The sequence below is a fragment of the Populus euphratica genome, unplaced genomic scaffold (genome assembly GCF_000495115.2).
Source record: "Populus euphratica unplaced genomic scaffold, PopEup_1.0 scaffold1.1, whole genome shotgun sequence".
Classification (NCBI taxonomy): domain Eukaryota; kingdom Viridiplantae; phylum Streptophyta; class Magnoliopsida; order Malpighiales; family Salicaceae; genus Populus; species Populus euphratica.
In genome coordinates this window covers 6,794,856-6,817,996 of record NW_011499845.1, presented here as the reverse complement: position 1 = coordinate 6,817,996, position 23,141 = coordinate 6,794,856, and the positions used below count along the sequence as shown (strand labels likewise).

The window sequence follows — 23,141 nt, the reverse complement described above, 5'->3', positions numbered from 1 at the left end:
GAATAAACAATAAACAAATTGAAAGAAAATAGAGATTAAATACATGATTTTTATAATTATGTATTTTGATACGATGGCAAGCTCAAGCATCTACATTTGCACGCATGCCATATAACCCATGAATGAGTGATTTAAACCATTGTCTCTGTAACATACCTTTAGGCTTTAACCATTAAACCACCCATGTGGATTAATTTATAGTTTTATTAAACTACAGTGACCAACTATAGCCAGATTAACATGAAAGCGAAGGCGGATTTTATATTGTTATTCTAACTTGTAACTTTTCTCTCTACTCTCTCGGTGTTACAAAGGGGCAAGGATCAATCACAGAGACGACTTACTACGTGCTTGGTTTTGCAGTGGGGTTATTTTTTAAAATATATTTTAAATATTAATATAAAAATAATTTAAAATTACAAATAAAATATTAATTTTTAAAAAAATATAATTTTTGAAAACACTCATCAGTCATATTTCCAATCACTATTAGAGAGATTGAGCTCTTCAAAGATACCACAAAAAAAACTTAGTTCTCTCTCTAAAAAACGGAGTTTAGGGCTCAGAATTTATTTATTTTTATTATCTATTCTTGGACTCATGGAAGGAAAATTTCTATTTTGAAGAAAGAAACTGGTAATTTTCTTGAACCGTTCCTGGTTGTTTTTTTTTTTGTTTTTTTAGGTGGGTGGGTGTTCAGATAGGTGGGCAAGTGAAAAAAGGAAAAAAAAAAACGAAAGTCCTGTAACAATCTCTAGTGGGATAATACCTGATAGTTGCAGCAGTATATTTTCTTTAGCTCCATCCATAATCTTGAATCTATTCCATTTTTTTGTTTCCTTCTTCCTCTCTCCCTTTTTACCTGGATGGGTAGCTGAGAAACTTGCTTCAATTTGTTTTATTCAATCTCTTTCCTATTCCCTTCCCTGAAAATTCCCTTCATTTTTACACAGCTTTCTCTCTTGGTCAATGAAGTGGTGGTGGTCTTAGTAGTTTCTGCATCTCTCTTTGCTCCAGTGCTACTTCAGATTCAAGAAGTTTTTTCAACTTTGCTTTTCAGTAATTTATAGTCTTAGTATTCAGTGAATCTTGAAAAGGGTATCTAATTTGCAATTGTTCTTATTTGTTCCTCTAATTAACGTCCTGGTTTTACAAGAAGTCACTGGTAACTTATCTGATAGAGTCTTGAAAAGGGTATCTTTCACTTTGAAACATTTTTGCTTAAATGAGAGTTTTTTCTTGGCCACAGTGAAAGAAAACAGTATAAATTAGCTAAAGAGATGGTGTCAAGATCATACTCTAATCTCTTGGAGCTTGCCTCTGGTGAGTCTCCATCTTTTGAGCGCATGAACCGGCGAATTCCACGGATTATGACGGTGGCGGGCATCATGTCCGACATAGATGATGATCCATCAGAGAGTGTCTGCTCCGATCCATCATCCTCTTCAGGGCAAATGTATCGAATCATTATTGTTGCCAATCAACTGCCAATAAGGGCACAGCGAAAATCGGATGGCAGTAAGTCTTGGATTTTCAGCTGGGATGAGAATTCACTGCTTCTTCAGCTGAAAGATGGTCTGGGGGATGATGAAATTGAGGTTATTTATGTTGGTTGTTTGAAGGAAGAAGTTCACCTTAGTGAACAAGAAGAGGTCTCCCAAATACTTTTGGAGACCTTCAAATGTGTGCCAACATTTCTCCCGCCGGATCTTTTTAGCAGGTATTATCATGGGTTTTGTAAACAACAGTTGTGGCCTTTGTTTCATTACATGTTGCCCTTGTCACCGGACCTAGGGGGTAGGTTTAATCGGTCACTGTGGCAAGCATATGTGTCAGTAAATAAGATATTTGCTGATAGGATTATGGAGGTGATTAACCCGGAGGATGATTTCGTATGGGTTCATGACTATCATCTAATGGTGTTGCCTACTTTCTTGAGGAAGAGGTGTAATAAGGTGAAACTTGGGTTTTTCCTTCATAGTCCTTTCCCTTCGTCGGAGATTTATAAGACATTGCCTATTAGGGAAGAGCTTTTGCGAGCCCTGCTGAATTCTGATTTAATTGGGTTCCATACTTTTGACTATGCTAGACATTTCTTGTCTTGTTGTAGTAGAATGCTTGGTCTTTCCTATGAATCCAAGAGAGGGTACATGGGCATTGAGTACTGTGGTAGGACTGTAAGCATCAAAATTCTTCCTGTTGGTATACATATGGGTCAGCTTCAGTCGGTGTTGAGCCTTCCAGAGACTGAAGCAAAGGTAAAGGAGCTCATTAAGCAGTTTTGTGATCAAGATAGGATAATGTTGCTGGGGGTGGATGACATGGACATTTTTAAGGGGATAAGTTTGAAGTTGCTGGCAATGGAACAGTTGCTTGTGCAGCATCCAGAGTGGCAAGGGAAGATAGTATTGGTGCAGATAGCGAATCCTGCAAGGGGTAAAGGAAAAGATGTGAAAGAAGTTCAAGCTGAGACACATGCTGTTGTGAAGCGGATCAATGAAACATTTGGGAAGCCTGGATATGACCCCATTGTTTTGATTGATGCACCATTGAAGTTTTATGAGAAAGTGGCCTATTATGTTGTGGCAGAGTGTTGCTTGGTCACTGCTGTAAGGGATGGAATGAATCTCATACCCTATGAATACATAATCAGTCGCCAAGGAAATGATCGATTGAACAAGTTGTTGGGACAAGAACCTTCTACCCCTAAGAAGAGCATGTTGGTTATCTCAGAATTTATTGGCTGCTCGCCCTCCTTGAGTGGAGCAATTCGCGTGAACCCTTGGAATATCGATGCAGTGGCAGATGCAATGGACTATGCCCTGGAAATGGCTGACCCTGAAAAGCAACTCAGACATGAGAAGCATTATAGATATGTCAGTACCCATGATGTTGGGTATTGGGCACGCAGTTTCTTTCAGGATTTGGAGAGGACATGTCGCAATCATTCAAGGAGGAGATGCTGGGGTATTGGATTTGGATTGAGCTTCAGAGTTGTGGCGCTCGATCCAAACTTCAAGAAGCTCTCAATGGAGCGCATTGTGTCAGCCTACAAGAGGACCACAACTAGGGCAATTCTTCTGGATTATGATGGTACACTAATGCCTCAGGCTTCTATTGATAAGAGCCCATCCTCGAAGTCCATTGGCATCATAAACAGCTTGTGCAGAGATAAGAACAACATTGTTTTCCTTGTCAGTGCTCGAAGCCGCAAGAAGGTTGCAGAATGGTTCTCTCCGTGTATGAGACTGGGACTAGCTGCAGAACATGGCTACTTTCTTAGGTAAATTGGTGCAGTTTTTAAACTAATTCCAAATACTAGGTTTGGAGGTGGTCCAGTAGGAAATTGACGATGATGATGTGGTTGCAGGCTAATGCGAGATGCAGAGTGGGAGATATGCGTTCCTGTAGCAGATACCACTTGGAAGCAAATTGCGGAGCCTGTGATGCAGCTCTACACTGAAACGACAGATGGGTCTACTGTTGAGGACAAGGAAACTGCACTAGTGTGGTGTTATGAGGATGCAGATCCAGACTTTGGGTCATGCCAAGCGAAAGAACTTCTTGATCATCTTGAAAGTGTTCTAGCCAATGAACCTGTTACAGTCAAGAGCGGGCAGAACATGGTGGAGGTTAAACCTCAGGTTTGCATTATAATTCCTTTTGTTATGTTGTCTTCTCTGTTTCATTTTGTTGCTTGAATTTACATCTTGTGGGCTTGCCTTTGAACTGATATCATGTCAGCGAAATCCTTAGAGATATTTGGTAGAAGTTCCATGGGAGTGGTTGGCTTAATTTGCAATTAAACCTCTTGACAAGCTTTGGTACTGCTGGTGGTAGTGATAATAATGAAAAGAAACCCTTAAGCATGCATCCATCAACACTTCTCACTCTGCCTTGAATTTTGGGCCTATTTTAGATTGATCGTGTTGCTTTTTCACCGATGAGGGGTGGAAGAGTTACCATTTTGACACGTAAACCTGTATTATCTCATTGACGAGACATCTACTTGGTGTTGCATAATTTGCTAATTTAATGATTGACACATCAAATGAAAGAAAACTAGGAAAGGTACCGGATTAAAATTTAAATAATAAAAGCAGAAAAGGCTGAAACCAATTGGGGTTAGGTATTTATCGGAATATATCGGTCGTTAGTTCATAGCTTTCTTGCCGATAAATATTTACCAAATCAGGGCAAAGTAATGGAGAAAGAATGCTTTAATTTAGCTTAGGTTCACACTTAATGGTCTCATTTTTACTTGAATTTGGTAACTTTCTTGTGAACATATTTCAGAATTTTCTGCTTCTTTTTTACCCCCTGGAGGGCACATTCCACAACTTAAAGATCACGTAATTCAATTGCAACTTTCGAGAGAAGCTGTCTGGATCTTACAATTTTCCAAAAGGTCCCTAAAAGGCTTGTCTGTTTTCAGGGTGTCAGCAAGGGACTTGTAGCCAAACGCCTACTCTCCATCATGCAAGAAAATGAAATCTCACCGGATTTTGTTCTGTGCATCGGTGATGATAGGTCTGATGACGATATGTTTGAGGTAATAACCACTTCTATGACAGCCCCAACAATTACTCAAAATGCGGAGGTGTTTGCTTGTACTGTTGGTCAAAAACCCAGTAAGGCTAAATATTACCTCGATGATACAGCAGAAATTGTTAGGTTGATGCAAGGTTTGGCCTCTGTTTCAGAACAGACTCTCACAGAGTAGACAGAGAGAAAGGCCAACTCGCTTTGTTTCTACGTTAGGTTGAGCCCTGTATTTTCTAGCTTTTCTTTGATGTGAACATTATCAGTGTTATTTGAGAGAAGATGTGCAACCGGAACTCTTTCGTCTTTGATCTCAGACTACTGAATTTGTAAATATATGTTCGTGCCATCAATCTGTGATAGTTGAGTTTTTGTGCTGATTGCCTGCTTCAAATTCCCTTTAATTTGGAAGACTAGGATTAGAGTTTATAAAGAAGAAATTTAGAATAGAAGATGATGATATTATTTGAAAATTTGATAATTTTTTACATGTAACTGTAAAGTGTTTATAAAGAAGAAATTTAGAATAGAAGATGATGATATTATTAAATCTGGATTGGTCTGATGGGTTGATTTTAGCTGAACCGGTTCAGATGAGGCAAAAAGAGTTGGGTAAAAACCTGGTAAATTCCCGTTGAGATGTTTTTCTTTATAAATACTAGATAGAATAATATTTTATTTTTTTAAGATGATGTATTTTTTCTCTTAATTATATATATATATATATATATATTTTAGTTGTGGTTAATTTTGTTATTATATAAATACTAAACAGAATAATATTTTAATATTTTAATGTTAGATTTAAAGTTTATTTTATATTTATAATAAAAAAAATTATATTTTTTTAAGGTGGAATAATTTTTTTATTTAAATATTTTAATTTAAAAAGGATAATATACGGTAAAAGGTTTTACTTCTAATTCTCTTGTATTTGTGGATTGCTTCAGCCTGCAGCTGCTGTGTGTCGTGCGTTGTTTTTTTTTTTTTTAATGTTATTATAATTATTCTTTGTTCGTGTAAGACAGAAGGTAACTTATGATTTAAAGATAACAAATAGTTTAGTTAATTAAATAAATTTTGTTTTTTTATTATTTTAAATCTTGATTATGTAATAGATGAAATAAGCTATTTTTTACTTGTGAAAACCTATATTTTATTTATTTTAATTATAAAAATTCATCATAAAACAGTTTTAATTAAATGTATTTTGTTGATTTGGTGCATTTTCTCCCATAAAATGAACGGTGGTGAACACGCACGTGTGCAAGAAAACCTGTCTCCATGAGGTTGTATGCAGGCCACCAATCTTATTTGCTAAGATGGTAGATATTCATCCATGCCGCCATGGTAGGTGTACGACAAAGCAAGGCGAGAAGAGGACTGTTTCTTCCTGCGGATATTCCAAAGATAAAACTCATCTGGCCCCACAATACAGAAAAAAAAGGGCTAATTGTGGAATTTAACCTTTTTCTGATGTGATTTTCTGTCCAATGTGCCTGTCTCTGGGCTCTTTCTCCTGAGTGAGTTTGGCAGTTTTCAGATTCTGGCATTCTGATATCCAACGCTATGAATTGTTTCTATGCAGTGGTCTGTAAGGCTTACAGTACATTTTAAGTTTTATATCTTGACTGCTCTCTTGTTTTTATTTTTTAAAAGATTACTGTGTTTATTCAGGTTAGTTTATGTATATTTTAATTAATTTTATAAATTTTAAAATTAATAATTATATAAGTTTTTAATTGCTCTAATATTTATAAAATTTAAACTAGTAATGCATAGAAAGCAAAAATACAATACCTGACTACTCTCTTGTTCATTTGACTTGTCTGTGTTACATTTTAAGTTTTCCATATCTCCATACATGCACAACGGGGCGCTGTCCTTCAATCTGTTCCTCATACTGTCGTTTTGTCATTCGGGCTTTGACCAAATTCCTTTTGCCGCTATGTATATCATCCATCTGATCCTGGAACATATTATCAGTTAAACAATTGATTTATCTTGTCTTTCAGTGTTTGTTTTTATCATTTGGAACATAATTTACTGGTTAGTGGTTGCTTTCCTGAGTAACTAGTGGCTCGTTAGTGCTGGAGACATGTAACTGGTGATGTATCTTGGAGACTGCTAATGGACAAAATGTGGAATGATACTCGTTGAGAAAAAAATGTATGGCCTAGTGGAGTGTTAATTACGTATAATTTTATATTTTTTGAACATGATAGAAGTCGAAAACCCTTTTCCTTGTATAATAATCTCGAAAATGTCAAGGAAAATGGTAGTAGTACATCTTGATTTGCACGCATCAGAGAGATGTTGGTTTCTCTGATTGTTTCAAAATTATACGCAACGAGGCTAGAGACTGGAATTCTAAACCAGCAAAATTATACGCAGGTTTTCTGGCAAGTTACTTGCAGCATCTCATACAACAAAATGCAGCATCTCATTCAACAAAATCTTCACGGTTTTGTTAGATAGCAGCTTCTACGCCTGATTGAAGAGGGAAAAAGAGAGAGTTAAAAATGACCTCAGCCACATAGATGGTTGAAAACGAAAGCACAGACAAGTGTTACTAGTTTTTCCAATAAGTATTTAATTAAAAAAGACTTGACATTGCTGCCTGAAAAAAGCTTAACGTTCAAACCCTTGTTGCTAAAATGAAAAACGGGTTATGGTTTGTGTTTTTATAATATCTTTATTATAAAAGCATACCCTTTTTTGATATTTTGAGTATATAAATTGTGTTTTTATTAAATGGCTATGCATGAAAACAACTTAAACATACCTTTATTTTATGATAATTTCTCCTTGAAAAGTTGAATTCTTTAATAATAATAGTAGCTAACCCATCTTGATCTTCTGGGTTTTTTTTACCTCGTTATTATATTCAATTTGATATTTAGAATAAAAATTCTATTTAAAAAACTTAAAATTATGTGGCGGGTAGTCAATTTTTAGCTTTCTATTTTAATATGATTTTATTTATTTATCCATTACATGTGAGATATATTCATTATCAGTTTGAGGGTAGAAATAACAGTTTTATTTTTAAATAAGCCATCGCCCACTACTCCATATTTATCCAGGCCGTCTAGTTGTGAGCGGAACATGTATCACTCAACCAGAGCAGGAAACTTGCAAGGTTCAAGTCTTCACGTAGACTTCTAAGGAGGAGTTTTCCTTCTTAACCTCAGAATTAACCGTTAATTTGTCTAGCTTTTGTTCAAGTCATTAATGATTAATTAAGATGAAACTTGTAAAAGCAAAACAAAAATTATGAAGAACCTAGTACCCTAGCTAATACGAGCTGGACCACTACCTAATCATACTCTAACCCTTTAGATTTCATTTTAACCGCTGTTGAAGTGGATAAAAATTGTCCCTTCATCAATTATGGAAAGTCCGATGAGGGCATATGAATATAGTCAAAGTTTAATCACATTCAACATGGGGAAGAGATTAAGGAATAATTAGGCTTTGATAAATCAACGTTCAACAGTTACGAGGATTTCAGGGAAACTTACATGAAGGCACAACAAGTATAAGATCTTTGATCGTACCTCGTCAACTTATTACCTAGTAATTTCCAATATTCTTGTGGCCTGCAAGTTGCCCTGATAGATAAGGTATTGATGAAATTGATAAAACATTCTAATAAATACCGTACGCAAAGAAACGATGGGTGTTTGTTTGTGAGTGTGTGATCAGAATTTGAAGTCACTTGCAGCTAGAACAGGTAACAGATTATGTATGGAATACAATATGGCTAATTGTCCCATTCCAGCCATCACTATAGTGCCATTCCCTATTATTCAAGCTACTACATATTACGTTCTACACCTGTAAATCTCTTCAACAAGAAAGTACTCATTTAAACAGAAAAACGAAGGTGAGGGGGCTAGCCAAGTTGGGGAGAATGATGAGCAATGGAATAATGGAGAGGGCTCAAAAGAGCCTTGGAAGGGGATTTGACTTAACATCAGATTTTAGACTCAAGTTCTGCAAAGGAGAAAAAAGACTGGTTTTCCTCAATGAAGCAGAGAAAAAAGAGCTCAAGGTACCCGGCTTTGGGGTCATCAAAGAAGTTTCTGTTGACATAAAGTGTGACAAAGGTGATCGTATTCGATATCAATCAGACATCCTTGAGTTCCATCAGGTATTTTATGAGTCTTCAAGAAGATTTTTGTTCTTAATTCCTGTTACTGATGTTGGAACATGGGGTTATAAATTTATGAGTAGTGAAATAGTGCAGATGTCAGAGTTGCTCAACCAAAAAGCATCTGTGCCAGGGAAAATCCCATCAGGGCTGTTTAACTCCATGTTTGGATTTGAAGGTTGTACCTGGGCAGCTGATGCAGCTAACACCAAATGTTTGGGACTTGATGGTTACTTCATATCTCTATTCACTTTTCGTATTGATCGGTATCCACTTGTTCTCTGCGATGAAGTCAGAAAAGCAGTTCCATCGTCTTGGGATCCATGTGCTCTAGCAAGGTAATCTCTTTTTATCATTTCATGAGCAAATAATGGACATATTCGTGCTCAAAAGCAGCACATATAATTATAGATAGAACGGGCAGGTAAACCTTAAGCCCTCAATTCATCTTTCAAAATGAATAGAAATGCCAATAATTCATCTTTAGTTTAGTGTCGAGTTACAATCCGTAGGAAAAAAATAGCATGAATATACATTACGATCCAATATTCAGTTCAAAGATGAACCTTTGCTTGCTGGATTCGTATTTGTCAACTTTAGCTTGGAAAGAGAACGCCGGCTCTGTTGTTTTTTTTCCTGCTCCAATGTTAAAGTTGAATTCGTCGAACAAGATAGAAAGACTATTTTCCTTGTCATTTAATTCATTTATTTGTCATTTCTTTTGATGAATTATTCTGGGCACATCCCTAAATCTACCCATATGTACCCTATGTTTTGTTAATTATTTAATTTGGTCAATTAGACTTTGCCCCTTTTTTTAAAATTTTTTATTAGATCACCCTTTGCTATTTACTTTCTTTTTGCTGAACAGTTTTAGAATTCCCTTTTGATTTAATCGATATCAGCATTTTGTTGGCATAAATAGTCTATATTGTACATTATAGTTCTGAGTCATCAAAACTCTTTAAACTTCACAGAGACGTGTGACAATCTAGATTCATGAGAGCTGAAGAAACATGCATGTGACTTAACACTAGAAAAATAAACTAATCATGACATGTTGAGCGCATTTCCTGGTCATTTTCCAAGTTTTCGTTGAACACAAAAATCTGGTTTAGTTCAATGTACATTGACTGGTTTGGTAAACAAACTTATAACATAAACCGAACCCGTTCAACCTCCGAGCCAAATTTGAAGTCGTCAAGATTTTGATGTTTTACAGGTTCATTGAAAAGTACGGTACCCATATTATTGTGGGGTTAAGCATAGGTGGCCAAGATGTTGTTCTGGTCAGGCAGGACAAATCTTCCAATCTGGGTCCATCAGAGCTGAAGAAACATTTAGATGACCTTGGCGATCAATTATTTACAGGGATATGCAATTTTACTCCAAAAGCTAGAGATCAAAAGTCTAAGGTTGTTTAATCCCGCCCCCATCAAGCACCTTTTTTTTTTCTTTATTTAGATTTTTCTATCCTAACATTATCCTAACAATTCAATTGGGCTATCAATTGCAGATTCCGCAGGCTTTCAATGTCTTTGATGCACAACCTGTTGCCTTCGATAGCTTCTCATCCGTCAGGAGTACAAAAGACGTAAGTTCCACTGTTGCAAATAATCGTTTTAATTGCCTGGAGAAATGCCAATGCGATCATGACACCACACTACTGACACCAGTTGGAAATAACAGAAAATGGGTAGCTGTAATATGACACTCATCATGATTCATAGCCACATTTATTATGAAAGCTTATATTATCACAATATGCATATGCAAGATCTAAATAAGAATACCATCGAGTTTTTTCTATATAATTTTCCAACATACTAATAACTTTTGGAAATAAATCATCTAAAAAAATAGACTAGACAATTCAGTTAACGGAGTGAATTGGGAAAAAAAAAAATTGCAATGAGGTATGGATCCTCGTAAATTATACTAGCTCGAAGTGAGGTAGGGGGTTGATTTTTGCAGGGGATCACTATTCTATGTGCCAAGAAGGGAGGTGATACGTCAGTAAGTAGTCACTGTGAGTGGCTTCCGACAGTTCTTTCCATGCCAGATGCAATTCAGTTTAGCCTCATACCCATGACTTCTCTCCTTAAAGAAGTTCCTGGAAAAGGTTTCTTGTCTCATGCTATCAATCTCTATCTTAGATGTAAGTACCATTTCTTGTCTCTCTTACTGCAATGCTATATTATGAAGAGCAAAAGAGTAGAATTTTATGTTGCATTTGTTGAATCCACACTCTGGTGAAACTGGTCGTCCTTTTGTTTATGTGAAGATAAGCCTCCTATATCTGATCTGCAATATTTTCTCGACTTCCAATCTCTCAAGATTTGGGCCCCTGTTCACAACGACCTCCCACTAGGGCCTTCCACAAATTTGGCCAGTTCATCTTCAGCTCTTCACTTCTACTTGATGGGCCCTAAATTATATGTGAACACTTCTCAGGTGGTACCTAAATGGCTAAACCAGTCATTTCCTATTATGAATTTTCTTATAATTTTTTGCCTGTTTTTTAACTAAAGTAAGCCCTGACTGTAAAGGTTACGGTTGGAAAGAGACCAGTAACTGGAATGAGATTTTATCTTGAAGGCATGAAATGCAACAGGTAACGGTCAAAAGCTTCTAAGATTTTTTAAAATAATCATCTCAAAATTGAAGAATTTGCTTAGCCGTCAATTATCTCGGCCAATTGGATTTCTTTGATCTTATATTCCTGATGATTAGCATTAATCAGCCCTGTCCCTTTTTCAGGTTAGCCATACACCTCCAACACCTCGCAAACACTCCATCAATTCTTGCAAACAAGATAGATGACAGTATTCAATTATGGCGAGGAACTGATGAAACCGACAACGAAGGATACTTTGAAGCTATACATCGAAAAAAGTTTTCCCATGTATGCACAGCACCAGTAAAATATGACCCCATATGGAGTACTACAGAAGATGTAGCCTACATTGTCACAGGGGCCAAACTTCAGATAAAGAATCACAACTCAAAGAGGGTTCTACATCTTCGGCTACTGTTCTCCAAGGTTTCATATTCTTTTATAGTTCAGTCAAGCTGGGCACAAGGCTCTTCAGGATTTTCACAAAGGTCTGGCCTCTTCTCTGCCATAAGCACATCGGTCACAGGCAATTCTGGGAAAGAGAAACCTAAGCCTGTGGTGGTGGATTCCAGTGTGTTTCCATCAGGGCCTCCAGTACCAGTGCAAACACAAAAGTTTTTGAAGTTCGTAGATATATCACATTTGTGTAGAGGGCCACAGGACAGTCCTGGACATTGGCTAGTAACAGGGGCTAGGTTGGACTTGGATAAAGGGAAAATAAGCTTGCAGGTTAAGTTCTCCTTACTAAACATCTATCCATGACAAAATCAAGGTGCAGCCAAGAAGTCATGACAATTTTCCTATTGCGTGTTTTCTTTTGTAACTCAAATAGATCTTCTAAATTGCCCATGGCGTCTGCAACAGTATGTTCGAATCTTGAAAACAGCTTGTTAACTATTTGATTCTACTCTCTCATTACTCCTCTGTGCGTGTGTGTGTGTGTGTGTGTTTTCCTGGGAGTTCGCCGTATGTGAAAAGGCCCACCGCTACATATGGGCTGGCTCGGATCACATTTCAGTGTCGGAGTTTGGAATATTTTGACTGGTAGAAGCGCCGACTAGGTTCTGCCAAACTCCCTTCATGTCAACGGTCCAACGGCTATAAATGTTGTTAATGTCAGGACTTTTTACTTCAATATTATTAATTCAAACTCCAAGAAAAAAAAAATAAAGCTCTTAGAAAACAATACGTTCTGGGCTAAGTTCTCACTGCTAACGTAGAAATATATTCTGGGTTAAGTTCAGTAGCAATGGCGTCACTGCTTACGTAAAAATATTAGATTAATGTTCTTTACATGTAACACAATCCCTATATAGTATGTGCAAGTAGAGTTGTATGAACTTTTCCTGTACTCGACTGTGTTAAATAATCAATCAGTTATAAAATTGAAGATTCCTTGGGTTGAGATCTTTTTGGTTCATTTTAGACGGGCATGTATGTTGGATGGCAGCGTGCGCATGTGCATACTGGAGACTGTTTACGCTCCTTTTTAATAAATTACTCTGCGATACACTGAAGGAAAGGGGAGGAAAATAATGATACTGTCAACGATCCACTCACACCCGCGAAGTTCCCTCGTCATCTAAAACACGTACCTTCGAAAGGATTGCTTTGGAATAAGACCAAGAAGCTTGTATATATGCTATAAAATCCGATCGACGAACCAAAAATGGCAGGCATCTTTTCATATCAGGTGGATTCAGCAATATCAATAATGATTCTGACACATCTTGAGCTATACTAAACGGCAATTATCACCTGCATGTTCATGAGCTGACATGATTTATCAATATTACGCAAAGAACCGTTGCTTATATTCTTGCTCCACATATTGTACAGAAAAGGCAGATTGATAAACACTAGCACGGATAAAAATGTCAAACTCAGAGACTGATGCGCCTCCTATGGTTGGTGGAGTTGGCACTTGCAGCTATTACAAGAACTCCTACTTGCAGGTATTGTGTTAAGTTGCTGATTAATTAACCCATGTATTTAGTACTTTCATCATATTTCTTTTACTTGTTAACACCTATCATATATTTCCAAGGTGTTCTATGATGCATCTAAAGACTTGTGATGTTCAAAATCGTGCATCTTCCGAGAACATATGGCCTTAACCTGCAAGATTTATCTACTAGAACGAACATGATTGTAGGCAATGCCTTGTTATCTCATGTCTATGGTAACACGAATCTGAGCATGAGTTAATTACTTGACACATTGTTTTTTTTACAGAGAAGAAGTGCAAATGTAGTTAAAGAAAAAATTGACGAGGAGATTGCTAAGAAATTGGACTTCCATAATCTTCCAATTGCTTCCAACACATTCCGTCTTGCAGATTTAGGATGTTCAGTAGGACCAAACACCTTTTTCCATGTCCAAGATTTGCTAGAAGCTATCAAGCAAAAGTATGAAATGCAATTCCATACCTCCCAAATCCCGGAATTTCAAGTTTTCTTCAATGATCAACCAATGAACGATTTTAATACCCTCTTCAACAATCTCCCACAAGAAAGACAATACTTTGCAGCTGGTGTGACAGGCTCTTTCTACGATCGATTATTTCCCGAGTCCTTTCTCCACTTTGTGCACTGCTCTATTTCACTTCATTGGCTGTCTAAGCTGCCAGAACAATTGCTGGACAAGAATTCTCCTGCATGGAATAGAGGAAGAATTCACTACACAAATGCACCAAATGAGGTTGTCAACGCATATGCATCTCAATTTGCCAAGGACATGGAGAACTTTTTGAATGCAAGATCTAAAGAGCTTGTGTCTGGAGGGATGATTGTGATAATCTCACAAGGTATCCCTAATGGGATGCTTTATTCTGAGCTCCAAAATGGCGTTATGTTTGAGTGTATGTCACTGAGCCTTATGGATATGGTGAAAGAGGTAATTAAGCCAATGATAATTCCTTGTAGGATTATGCATGCCCATAAAATTTTACATTAATTTGATAAATGGCCAGTACTTTTTATGACAGGGAGTAGTATCTGAAGCTCAAGTAGACTCCTTCAACCTGCCATTTTATGCTGCTTCGCCAGACGAGATGACAGAGATTGTGGAAAGAAATGGGCTTTTCAACATTGAGAGAATGGAATTGAATGACCCAGCAGCATGGCTGAAAAGACGGATTAATATACCTGAATGGGTAGTGCATGTAAGAGCTGCAATGGAGGAATCATTCAGCAAACATTTTGGAGGAGAAGTCCTGGATGAGTTATTCGATCGCTTAACGAAAAAGCTTAGCAAGTTTTCTGATGAACTGGAGTTAAAATACAGGGAAAAAACTCTTCTTTTAGTTGTTTTAAAGCGTCAGTGAGTTAGACGGAGATACAACGGAGGAATTCTTCAGCATTGTCGGCATTTCACTAACGCAATTTCACTGATGTATCACAGAGACAAAGCATGAAAACTAAATCCTGCCACAATATCTAAACCGATCTTCGTGCCGCTCAAATCTTGTAACCGAGCCAAACCCATTATCAAAGCCCGAAGGATTGAGACCAATTCTTGTTTTTTATGAAAAATATGATTTTAAATATACATTTCCCGGAGGATCAAAGCCCATGCCACAATACACAAGCACAGAGTAAGCATATTGCGGTTGATTAGGAAAAGAACAGAGCTAATTCTTTGGACAAATGGAATAATTAATCGTCCATGACCACCGTAATTTTCACATTGGATGAGCCCATTTTTCGTATACCTCGAAGCCCAAGAGACTGGTCCATTTGGGCTTTTCTGCCTTCTGGTACAGAAAGTTGGATCACTAACCAGTATGACTGCAGAGGCCCAACCTAAAATATACTAAAAGCAAAGCTTGTTGAAGAAATTTTAAATTCCCCGTCAATCATTATACCTCTCTCTCTCTCTCTGACGTCCTGCTATGATAATTAATCATAGCTCCATGGTTGTTTTGGTGCCACAACTGTGACCACCTCTTCCACTTTGAATTTTTATTTTATAAAATTAATTTTTTTATTTTTTATTTATATTTTTAGATGATTTTGATCCTATTTTATTATTAAAAATAATTTTTTAAAAATAAAAATATTATTTTAATATATAAATTTTCAAATAAAAAATATTTTAAAAATAATTATTACCACACTCTCAAATATCTTTTTTATAAATTAAAGTTTGTGAGCACATAAACATATTAAGTATTTGGTAATAGTAAATATGCTTTATAAATATAATATGTGTTTGATAAGGTATGATTGGAATTTCATAAAAACTATAATAATAAATATTTATTTTTAATATTATCTAAGTACTAACCAGAACTATTTTCTTATTAAAAAAACTTATTCGAACGGAACAAATAGTCGTTGGATTGGGATACCATTACCATTTTCAGTAAAGTAGGATCGGTATTGCTTAACACTGTACTGAAAATAAAAGAAAATCATAGTGATATAAGATCATGAAAGTGGAGATTTACACTGTTATTTTTATATTTTAAAAAAATTAATTTTTCTTAAAGAAATAATCGCTATCGATACACTTATAGTAGCAAAATTATATATCATTGCATCGGTACCTTGCTTTGTTTTTGGTGTCAAAATAAAAACAGAATTATAATCAAACAGGTAATTAAATTAATAACTAGATCACCTTACAATGCAATTTATAGAGAGGTCGAAATCAACACGGTATCTTTTACACAAATATTAGAAGATAAAGCTATCATAATTTCCGAACCAAGACAACAAAATCACCTTGCGTATGATCAAGAGATGCACCTAAGTGGTAAAGACTTGGGACTAAGGGATTTGCTCCCTCTGTGGTCTCAGGTTCGAGTCCTTGGTTGCTCATATGATGGCCACTGGAAGCTTACATGGTCGTTAACTTCAGGGCCCGTGGGATTAGTCGTGGTGCGCGCAACCTGGCCCGGACACCCACGTTAATCTAAAAAAAAAAAAAAAAAGAGATGCACCTAAGCAATCATCTAGGTGGTGGTCAAGTGGTAAGGATTTGGGATCAAGGGGTTTGCTCCTTCTGTGGTCTCAGGTTCGAGTCCTTAGTTGCTCATATGATGGCCACTGGAGGCTTATATGGTTATTAACTTCAGGACCCGTGGGATTAGTTGTGGTACGCGCAAGCTGACCCGGACACCCACGTTAATCTAAAAAAAAGAGATGCACCTAAGCTTGCTGGATTTACTGAATCTCAATTTGATTCCTGCTTGATATATTCTACTCAATCATTGGTCTGTGATGAAAGCATCTGACATCATTTATATAAATCATATATATATATATAAACTAAAAAATAATTCTATCATCAGTCATCAGGAGTACCTCCAAAGAGACAATCTACTTGCTTACGCGCACAATCAAAGTATGTAATATATAAAATCCCGTATATTATATTCAGTTTGGCACTACACATATATAAATACGCCCACATTGTGCAGCTATAACTTTTGTTCTTGTTTTTTTCTTGTTTTTTTTTTTAATTTTCTTAAGAGATAATGGGAAATCCCTTTTGAATATCCAACGTATATACTAGCTAGCTAGCTAGATAGATAGGGCCGGGCAAATTAATTAATTAAGATCACTTTCAAGGAAAAAGAAAAAAGCTAACAAGTCGAACCTAATTATAAACCCTAATGAAACAATAAATATATAAGGAGTCTGCCTTCATGTGCTTGTATATATATATCCTTTTGATTTTATTTCTTTTTTCCTTACCTCTTCTTTCTATATATCCGCCTGTTTTTTGTTTTTATTATTATATTGTGAACACTCCTTTCAAAAGCTAAACCATGAAGGTATCTTCTTCTTTCTGTGCTATGTGCTTAGTGAAGGATCATTTTAAATATTTGGTGATCGGGAAGTTTCTAAAAGAAGACATTAATTAAAAGTACCATATTCCTAGAAATTTAGTTCTGGCGGTAATAGACATGCAATCGTGTCTTAATACCACACACTCTTGGTTTTTATTGCCGAGAGAATACTACGACGTCGTGCCTCTCTCATCCTTTTTTTTTTTCTTTTCCGAAAATTGAGTTTTAATATTTTAATATAATCTTATTCATATATCATTTTGTTTTTAGAATTTGACCTCTAATTAAAGAACTCTAAAATAAAATTACATTATTCTTTAAACCAGGAAGGATATATATACATATAGGTTTCCATCAGAGAAAAATATATAAAGGGTGTTTACATGAATATATTCCTCCTATACATGCACAGATCACCTGAGGAATCTATATTGTCAATAATTCTTAAAATATTTACCTCTTGAGCACAAAAATTATTTAGGAAAATGAAGTTTCCCTTGTCAAGAGTAATGTTGGGCTCCAGGAATAATATGCCTGTTTCCACTTGGGTCTTGTTTATTAGGAAGACAGCACTGTATATGCATCTAGAATTCCTGGTGTATATATGGCCATGTATCACATTCATCAAGTTGCAGAATTAATAAATACCAGCGAAATTTGACTTAATATATCATGGAAAAGACTAGCTGGTGATAATCCTGTGTTCTTCTTTATGCGGTTGAAACTTCTTCAGAATCTTTGCATTGTTTACGAAGAATTAATTAATTAAATCATATGTGTCGATATTCGATAGTAAAAAGTAAGAGACCGCAGGGACTATTCTGGATCTGCCCCTTTATAGTGCTTTTCTTCCTATTCTGGATCTGCCCCTTTATATTTTGATTTATTCTTTTTTGGGATGAAAACGGGTTATTATTAAGTATGATCCTTGATTACATTCTACTATACATATATTCTTTTCTTAATTTCATTACCATCTATTAAAATAATTTTGAAAACTTGTTTAATATTGTAGTAGTAATTATTTTTTATTATATTTTTTATTTAAAAATATATTAAAATAATATTTTTTTATTTTTAATATTAACACATCAAAACCATCTGAAAATTAAAAAAAAAATAATTAAAATAAAAAATTAAAATTAAAATTTTATCTTAAACATTTTTTAAATAAAAAACAATAAACTCCAAATAGAGCTAAGTTGCGATTAACCCTAGCTAGCTACCCCTATACCTCTAGCTTTTATATATGTGTCTCTTTCTGTCACAATCAACCCTGGATTTGTATATAAATTTAACTAATTATTAATCATCAAAACATGTTCGCTCATCAATTAAGTGTGGCACCACTCTACGTGCATGTTTACCTCCTCCTGTGCTATATAAAGGCAAAGAGATGCCAAAGGGCACCGCTGTAACCAGTACTCGATTGCCCCATAGTTTATAAAACACACACAACACAACCGACAACCTAAGACATGGCAACTTTGGTGAATGATTCAATCCTGAAGAACGATGCGGCTGGCCCCGTCCCGGTGAGCGGTGGATTAGGCACTGACAGCTATTACAACCACTCGTTTTTTCAGGTTTACTTCTTTAACTTCTCCCTTGACAATCGGTGATTATCCATAATTAATCATCAACATGCGCGGATACTGAAAGCCTAATTTTACAGTCTCCCAGCATCTTTTTTTTCTTTAAAAAACTTCAATCTCCTACATATCTTCATCTTCTGGAATCTAATTTAATCAGTGGAATAAGTAGCTAGTTGGGTTAATGTGATTGAATCTGTCCAAAGAGCACTCGGGCTTTTGGTGTTTCAGTGATTAACGGTGGATGTCTAGGGATACTTCTGTAGTATAAGAAGAGACGGCTCTTTTTGTAATTGTGAAATACATACATATTCGAAAATTAAACAGGTTGCATACAAAATACAAAAACTAAAGGAATAAGCTACATTTTATTTTATTTTTTTGAATTTTGATCAGTAATATTAGAAGCATTTAGTTTTAAAGCATTCAAGTTTAACTTCTCTACACTCATATATTTATGGCTCTCACAAAAACTGCCGCCTCATGGCCTGCATTATATGGCTTCAATTACAGCATGACTGTCAGTTGTCGAACGTTTGGTCCCCCAGTTAGTCATTTGGCAAGAGATTCTCATTCCAACTCAAATGAAACAACTTGAGGAAGAATAAGAAAAATAAATATTTTACGAAAATGCTGATATGGTCCATCGTATCTCTAGTTGGACTTACATGGAGGAAACCCTTATTTTTCTTCTCTCTTTTTGTCCTTGACCTTCTTTTAAAAGGCATATACATACATAGAAATAGAACACAGAAACAAATTTTGAGCCGAGTATATAGATCTATAGCAAATTAACTAACCTAGTCTAGATTCGCACAGGTTGTATGCCTTTGATATACATGAGTTGACTTTGGCTCATCTCAACTCATGTGGTCTCATGTTTCAGTTAAAAAAGGCAATAAAATCTTTCACCACCTTCTTTGAATGGGTTCTCCTAGGGAAAAATATGCGTGGAGGCCGGAGGGGTAATACTCGTGATTTGGAGCTTAACTAATGCTTTAATTTATTTTAGTTGCAAAATTAAAGCCTACTATACCGATACAAATACCATCCCCTCCTCTCGGGTTCGAGAGTTGAACCCATCTGTGTAGTGGAGATTATAGAGGAATCATTCCCCAGCTCCGGCAACCTTTTATTGTTTGTTTTTTTCCCCTCCTCTCTTCTTTTTTCTTACGGAAAATTGGAAGTTTTTTATGATTTGATTATCCAAAAAAAAAAAAGTTGTTCATGGTCGGACGGGAAGAAGAAATTACACCTAACATGGTAAATGAGCTTAACTGTGCAGCAACTTATAGCTAACCTTTTCTTTTTATATTTAGTTTTTTGCATTTTACAATGCTGTTTTCAAACTAAAGCATAAACATTTTCGTGATCGGAAAAAAATATAGAAAACTCAGGTTCCCGTCTTGTCATTTCTTTTTTTCTTTTGATAGATGCGATTCTACTTTAAAAATCATTAGATGGCACCCATTTGTTAATAATCTAAGTTCTAATTAACAACAATAATTCTGTCCTGCGAAGAGTGAACTATGAAAAGAGAAAGGAGAAAACAAACAACCTGTCAAATAAACATCCTGGTCTTCAAATAATTTTATACTGATTCTCTACTACGTACGTTTTATGAAAAATTTTCGGAAAGCAATTTCTTAAATATTGAATTAAAAGAATAGAATAATATGGCTGAGGTTTAATTCAAAATTGACAACAAAAATGACAATTAGTCATGGACCAGAGATCTTCATTAATCAACAACTGGACCACACACACACACACACACACGGATCTAAACGTCATTGTCGGTATTGTTATAATCAGAAAACTACATGCGAATCAATTATAAATCATGTATATATGATGAGCTTTTCTTTTTGTGTTCCGTTTTTTATTTTCACCTAAGAAGAGTGATCGATAAGGAGAGGTTTGAATTTGATAATTAATTTTTAGAGCGAGACAGAGAGAGAAAAACTAATCTTAGTAGAGCTAGTGACAATTCATTGTCTTCATTTCGAGAGAAAGGAAATTTACATATTTATAATATTCTCTAGTTTATTTTACATTTGACCAAAATATTAGCAGCTGATTCGATAAACATAGTGATTAAGATGTCGAGGCGGCCGTTATCAAAACATGTTACGATGATATATTTCTTTAATTGAGATAATTTTTTTTTTATGAGCAAAATATTTCAAATTAACGCCTTATTTTGACAGAAAATAGCCGCAAATGTGGCAAAAGACATGATTGATGAAGCGATTACCAAGAAGCTAGATGTAAAATCCCTACTGTCCTCTTCAAATACAATTCGACTTGCCGATTTAGGATGTGCAGTTGGTCCAAATACCTTTGATGCTATGCAAAATATCATAGATGTAATTAAGCTGAAGTGCCAAACCCACCTCCCTACTTCTCCAGTGCCTGAATTTCAAGTGTTTTTCAATGATCAACCAGCAAATGATTTCAATACCCTCTTCAAGTCTATACCGCCCACAAGAGAATACTTCGCAGCTGCTGTGCCAGGTTCTTTTTACGGACGATTATTTCCTGATTCCTCTCTCCATGTCGTGTATTCCTCTTATGCACTCCACTGGCTCTCTAAGGTGCCAGAAGGCTTAGAAGACAAGAACTCTCCTGCATGGAACAAAGGGAGGATTCACCATGCTAGCGCCGCCGAAGAAGTACGAAGAGCATATGCAGTACAATGGGCTAATGACCTGAGTAACTTCTTGAATGCTAGAGCTCGAGAGATTGTGCCAGGAGGGATCATTGTGATTATCACTCATAGTATCCCAGATGGGATGGAATATTCTGAGCTTGCAAATGGCATGATGTACAATTGCATGGCATCCATCCTCCTTGATATTGCAAAAAGAGTAAGTCAATTCAATTACCTCCTGTTTTATTTTCTTTCATCAACCAAACTTGCATTAAAAGTTGAACTTAATTTTTATTCAAAAGACTAAAAAGATGGGTGGTTTATTATCATTTTTATATGTTATTTTATATTTATTTAATATGAGGTTGATGGTTCTAATATTCCTCCCTACTCACTTAATTTGAAACTGAAACGATTTAAGCTCCTTTTACTAAGCCATTATTATTCCGTTTTTAAATGATAACATTTCAGAAAACTATTTTAATTCAAAGGTAGGTGGTTCATTCTTGCTCATTATTATTCTTTTATATAATTATTTAACATGAAATTGGTAATTCTAACAAAACAACAAGAAAAAACTGTTCAATAATCCATATATAAGAACTGTACCTCTCCATCATCGAAGTAATTTGTGCTATTTTTTTTTTAAAAAAAACAAAGTACAGAAGCCACAGAGAAGATGACCAGTGAACCTTGGTCTTACTGAGAAACAAAAGACTCATGAAAGCAGAAAAGACTAAACAGTTGCAAATAGAACCTAAACAGTACATAATTAATGATCCAGGCTTACGTTTTTTTCATTCATAAAAAAAACCTGAAAAGTCAAAGCAATAATGAATGATAAGTAAATTACGTTATGCATAAAACCATATAATGATCTATTTATTGTTTTTTTCTGTCTCACCTGGGTTGCTTCTTGCACCCCTGGTGTTTAATAAATTCCCGATTTATCTCAAAAAAGAAAGATATCTTTTTAGTTTTCGGGGTAGATGTGCATAAATTCAAGTTGATACGATGGAAGAGAAAGTTGATCCAACTTGGCCATTTGCCTAATTACTCTAATTAATTATTGCAGGGGTTAATAAGTGAAGAACAAGTCGATGCCTTCAACTTGCCAACATATGCTGCCCCTCCTGGAGAGTTTGTATCCGTGGTAGAAAATAATGAATACTTCAAAATGGTGACAATGGGAGAATCAAATCCATCGCCATGGCTAACAGATGATGTACACGTTGACATGAATGAATTTGTAAACCATATAAGAGCTGCAATGGAAGGAACGTTCAACAAACACTTTGCAAGGGAGATTGTTAACGAAATGTTCGAGCGGTTAGAGGTAAAGCTTTCAGAGATTTCTGTGGAGATGGAATCAGCCTACAAGGACAAAATTCAAGCATTCTATGTGTTACAACGCAATTATTCAGGTTGAGTCGGACTTTTCATAATAATGCATATGATTTGATTCTGTTAAATGAGTGCAGTATATCCTGATGTTTTATGAGTGCGCTCAAATGCATCTGTACTTAAACATAAGTGAAATTAGACCACATGGCCAATGCGGATGGCCAAGTTTCATTCGTATGCTCATGCAAGAAATTAATGTAAATCTGTTGTTCAGAAGCTGGTAAATGTTGATGTGTGAATCTAATGGTGTTCAATATTGTTGTGTTCATACACATATATCCTTGCATATTTTACTTTATATATTTTAACCAAATTTTTTTATCTAATCCCACTTCATTTATGATAATTTATTTTTCAGGTATATATATAACTTTTTCGTG

General features: G+C 35.6%; 4 protein-coding genes across 8 annotated transcripts; all 4 read left to right on the top strand.

Moving 5' to 3' along the window:
- Window positions 1–519: 519 nt before the first annotated feature.
- On the top strand, window positions 520–4,922 carry LOC105125559 (alpha,alpha-trehalose-phosphate synthase [UDP-forming] 6-like). Of its 3 annotated transcripts, none has more exons than XM_011026088.1 (4): window positions 520–636; window positions 1,250–3,283; window positions 3,371–3,644; window positions 4,436–4,922. In XM_011026088.1, exons 2-4 carry the CDS (start codon window positions 1,281–1,283, stop codon window positions 4,721–4,723), a joined length of 2,565 nt encoding a protein of 854 aa, XP_011024390.1. In that variant the 5' UTR covers window positions 520–636; window positions 1,250–1,280; the 3' UTR covers window positions 4,724–4,922. The 3 variants fall into 3 exon arrangements, with proteins under 3 accessions (XP_011024390.1, XP_011024395.1, XP_011024382.1); XM_011026093.1 differs by lacking the exon at window positions 520–636 and adding an exon at window positions 681–1,098; XM_011026080.1 differs by lacking the exon at window positions 520–636 and having other exon boundaries at window positions 681–3,283.
- A 3,294-nt stretch (window positions 4,923–8,216) lies between these two features.
- LOC105125538 (MACPF domain-containing protein At1g14780-like) lies at window positions 8,217–12,222 on the top strand. 3 transcript variants are annotated; one of them, XM_011026037.1, is made up of 8 exons: window positions 8,217–8,698; window positions 8,795–9,036; window positions 9,921–10,113; window positions 10,215–10,292; window positions 10,673–10,856; window positions 10,983–11,152; window positions 11,248–11,312; window positions 11,459–12,222. In XM_011026037.1, the coding sequence occupies exons 1-8, from the start codon at window positions 8,459–8,461 to the stop codon at window positions 12,075–12,077; spliced, it is 1,791 nt and encodes a 596-aa protein (XP_011024339.1). In that variant the 5' UTR covers window positions 8,217–8,458; the 3' UTR covers window positions 12,078–12,222. The 3 variants fall into 3 exon arrangements, with proteins under 3 accessions (XP_011024339.1, XP_011024349.1, XP_011024359.1); XM_011026047.1 differs by having other exon boundaries at window positions 8,218–8,698; window positions 8,782–9,036; XM_011026057.1 differs by having other exon boundaries at window positions 8,633–8,698; window positions 8,790–9,036.
- A 71-nt stretch (window positions 12,223–12,293) lies between these two features.
- On the top strand, window positions 12,294–14,821 carry LOC105125552 (probable S-adenosylmethionine-dependent methyltransferase At5g38100). The gene is made up of 3 exons (XM_011026068.1): window positions 12,294–13,270; window positions 13,551–14,210; window positions 14,302–14,821. Exons 1-3 carry the CDS (start codon window positions 13,190–13,192, stop codon window positions 14,638–14,640), a joined length of 1,080 nt encoding a protein of 359 aa, XP_011024370.1. The 5' UTR covers window positions 12,294–13,189; the 3' UTR covers window positions 14,641–14,821.
- Window positions 14,822–18,350: 3,529 nt separating this feature from the next.
- On the top strand, window positions 18,351–23,018 carry LOC105125531 (probable S-adenosylmethionine-dependent methyltransferase At5g37970). Its single transcript, XM_011026025.1, has 3 exons — window positions 18,351–18,698; window positions 20,915–21,574; window positions 22,433–23,018. Exons 1-3 carry the CDS (start codon window positions 18,591–18,593, stop codon window positions 22,784–22,786), a joined length of 1,122 nt encoding a protein of 373 aa, XP_011024327.1. The 5' UTR covers window positions 18,351–18,590; the 3' UTR covers window positions 22,787–23,018.
- Window positions 23,019–23,141: the final 123 nt, after the last annotated feature.

What these genes read in the sequence shown, in the direction of transcription:
- LOC105125552 (XM_011026068.1), top strand. Translation starts at nt 13,190, where the DNA reads ATGTCAAACTCAGAGACTGATGCGCCTCCTATGGTTGGTGGAGTTGGC. An exon ending in ACAAGAACTCCTACTTGCAG is followed by an intron (nt 13,271 to 13,550) that starts GTATTGTGTTAA and finishes TTTTTTTTACAG; the next exon opens with AGAAGAAGTGCAAATGTAGT. An exon ending in TTATGGATATGGTGAAAGAG is followed by an intron (nt 14,211 to 14,301) that starts GTAATTAAGCCA and finishes TTTTTATGACAG; the next exon opens with GGAGTAGTATCTGAAGCTCA.
- LOC105125538 (XM_011026037.1), top strand. Translation starts at nt 8,459, where the DNA reads ATGATGAGCAATGGAATAATGGAGAGGGCTCAAAAGAGCCTTGGAAGG. An exon ending in CTAGAGATCAAAAGTCTAAG is followed by an intron (nt 10,114 to 10,214) that starts GTTGTTTAATCC and finishes TATCAATTGCAG; the next exon opens with ATTCCGCAGGCTTTCAATGT. An exon ending in GAAGGCATGAAATGCAACAG is followed by an intron (nt 11,313 to 11,458) that starts GTAACGGTCAAA and finishes TCCCTTTTTCAG; the next exon opens with GTTAGCCATACACCTCCAAC.
- LOC105125559 (XM_011026088.1), top strand. Translation starts at nt 1,281, where the DNA reads ATGGTGTCAAGATCATACTCTAATCTCTTGGAGCTTGCCTCTGGTGAG. An exon ending in GAACATGGCTACTTTCTTAG is followed by an intron (nt 3,284 to 3,370) that starts GTAAATTGGTGC and finishes ATGTGGTTGCAG; the next exon opens with GCTAATGCGAGATGCAGAGT. An exon ending in TGGTGGAGGTTAAACCTCAG is followed by an intron (nt 3,645 to 4,435) that starts GTTTGCATTATA and finishes GTCTGTTTTCAG; the next exon opens with GGTGTCAGCAAGGGACTTGT.
- LOC105125531 (XM_011026025.1), top strand. Translation starts at nt 18,591, where the DNA reads ATGGCAACTTTGGTGAATGATTCAATCCTGAAGAACGATGCGGCTGGC. An exon ending in ACAACCACTCGTTTTTTCAG is followed by an intron (nt 18,699 to 20,914) that starts GTTTACTTCTTT and finishes TTATTTTGACAG; the next exon opens with AAAATAGCCGCAAATGTGGC. An exon ending in TCCTTGATATTGCAAAAAGA is followed by an intron (nt 21,575 to 22,432) that starts GTAAGTCAATTC and finishes TAATTATTGCAG; the next exon opens with GGGTTAATAAGTGAAGAACA.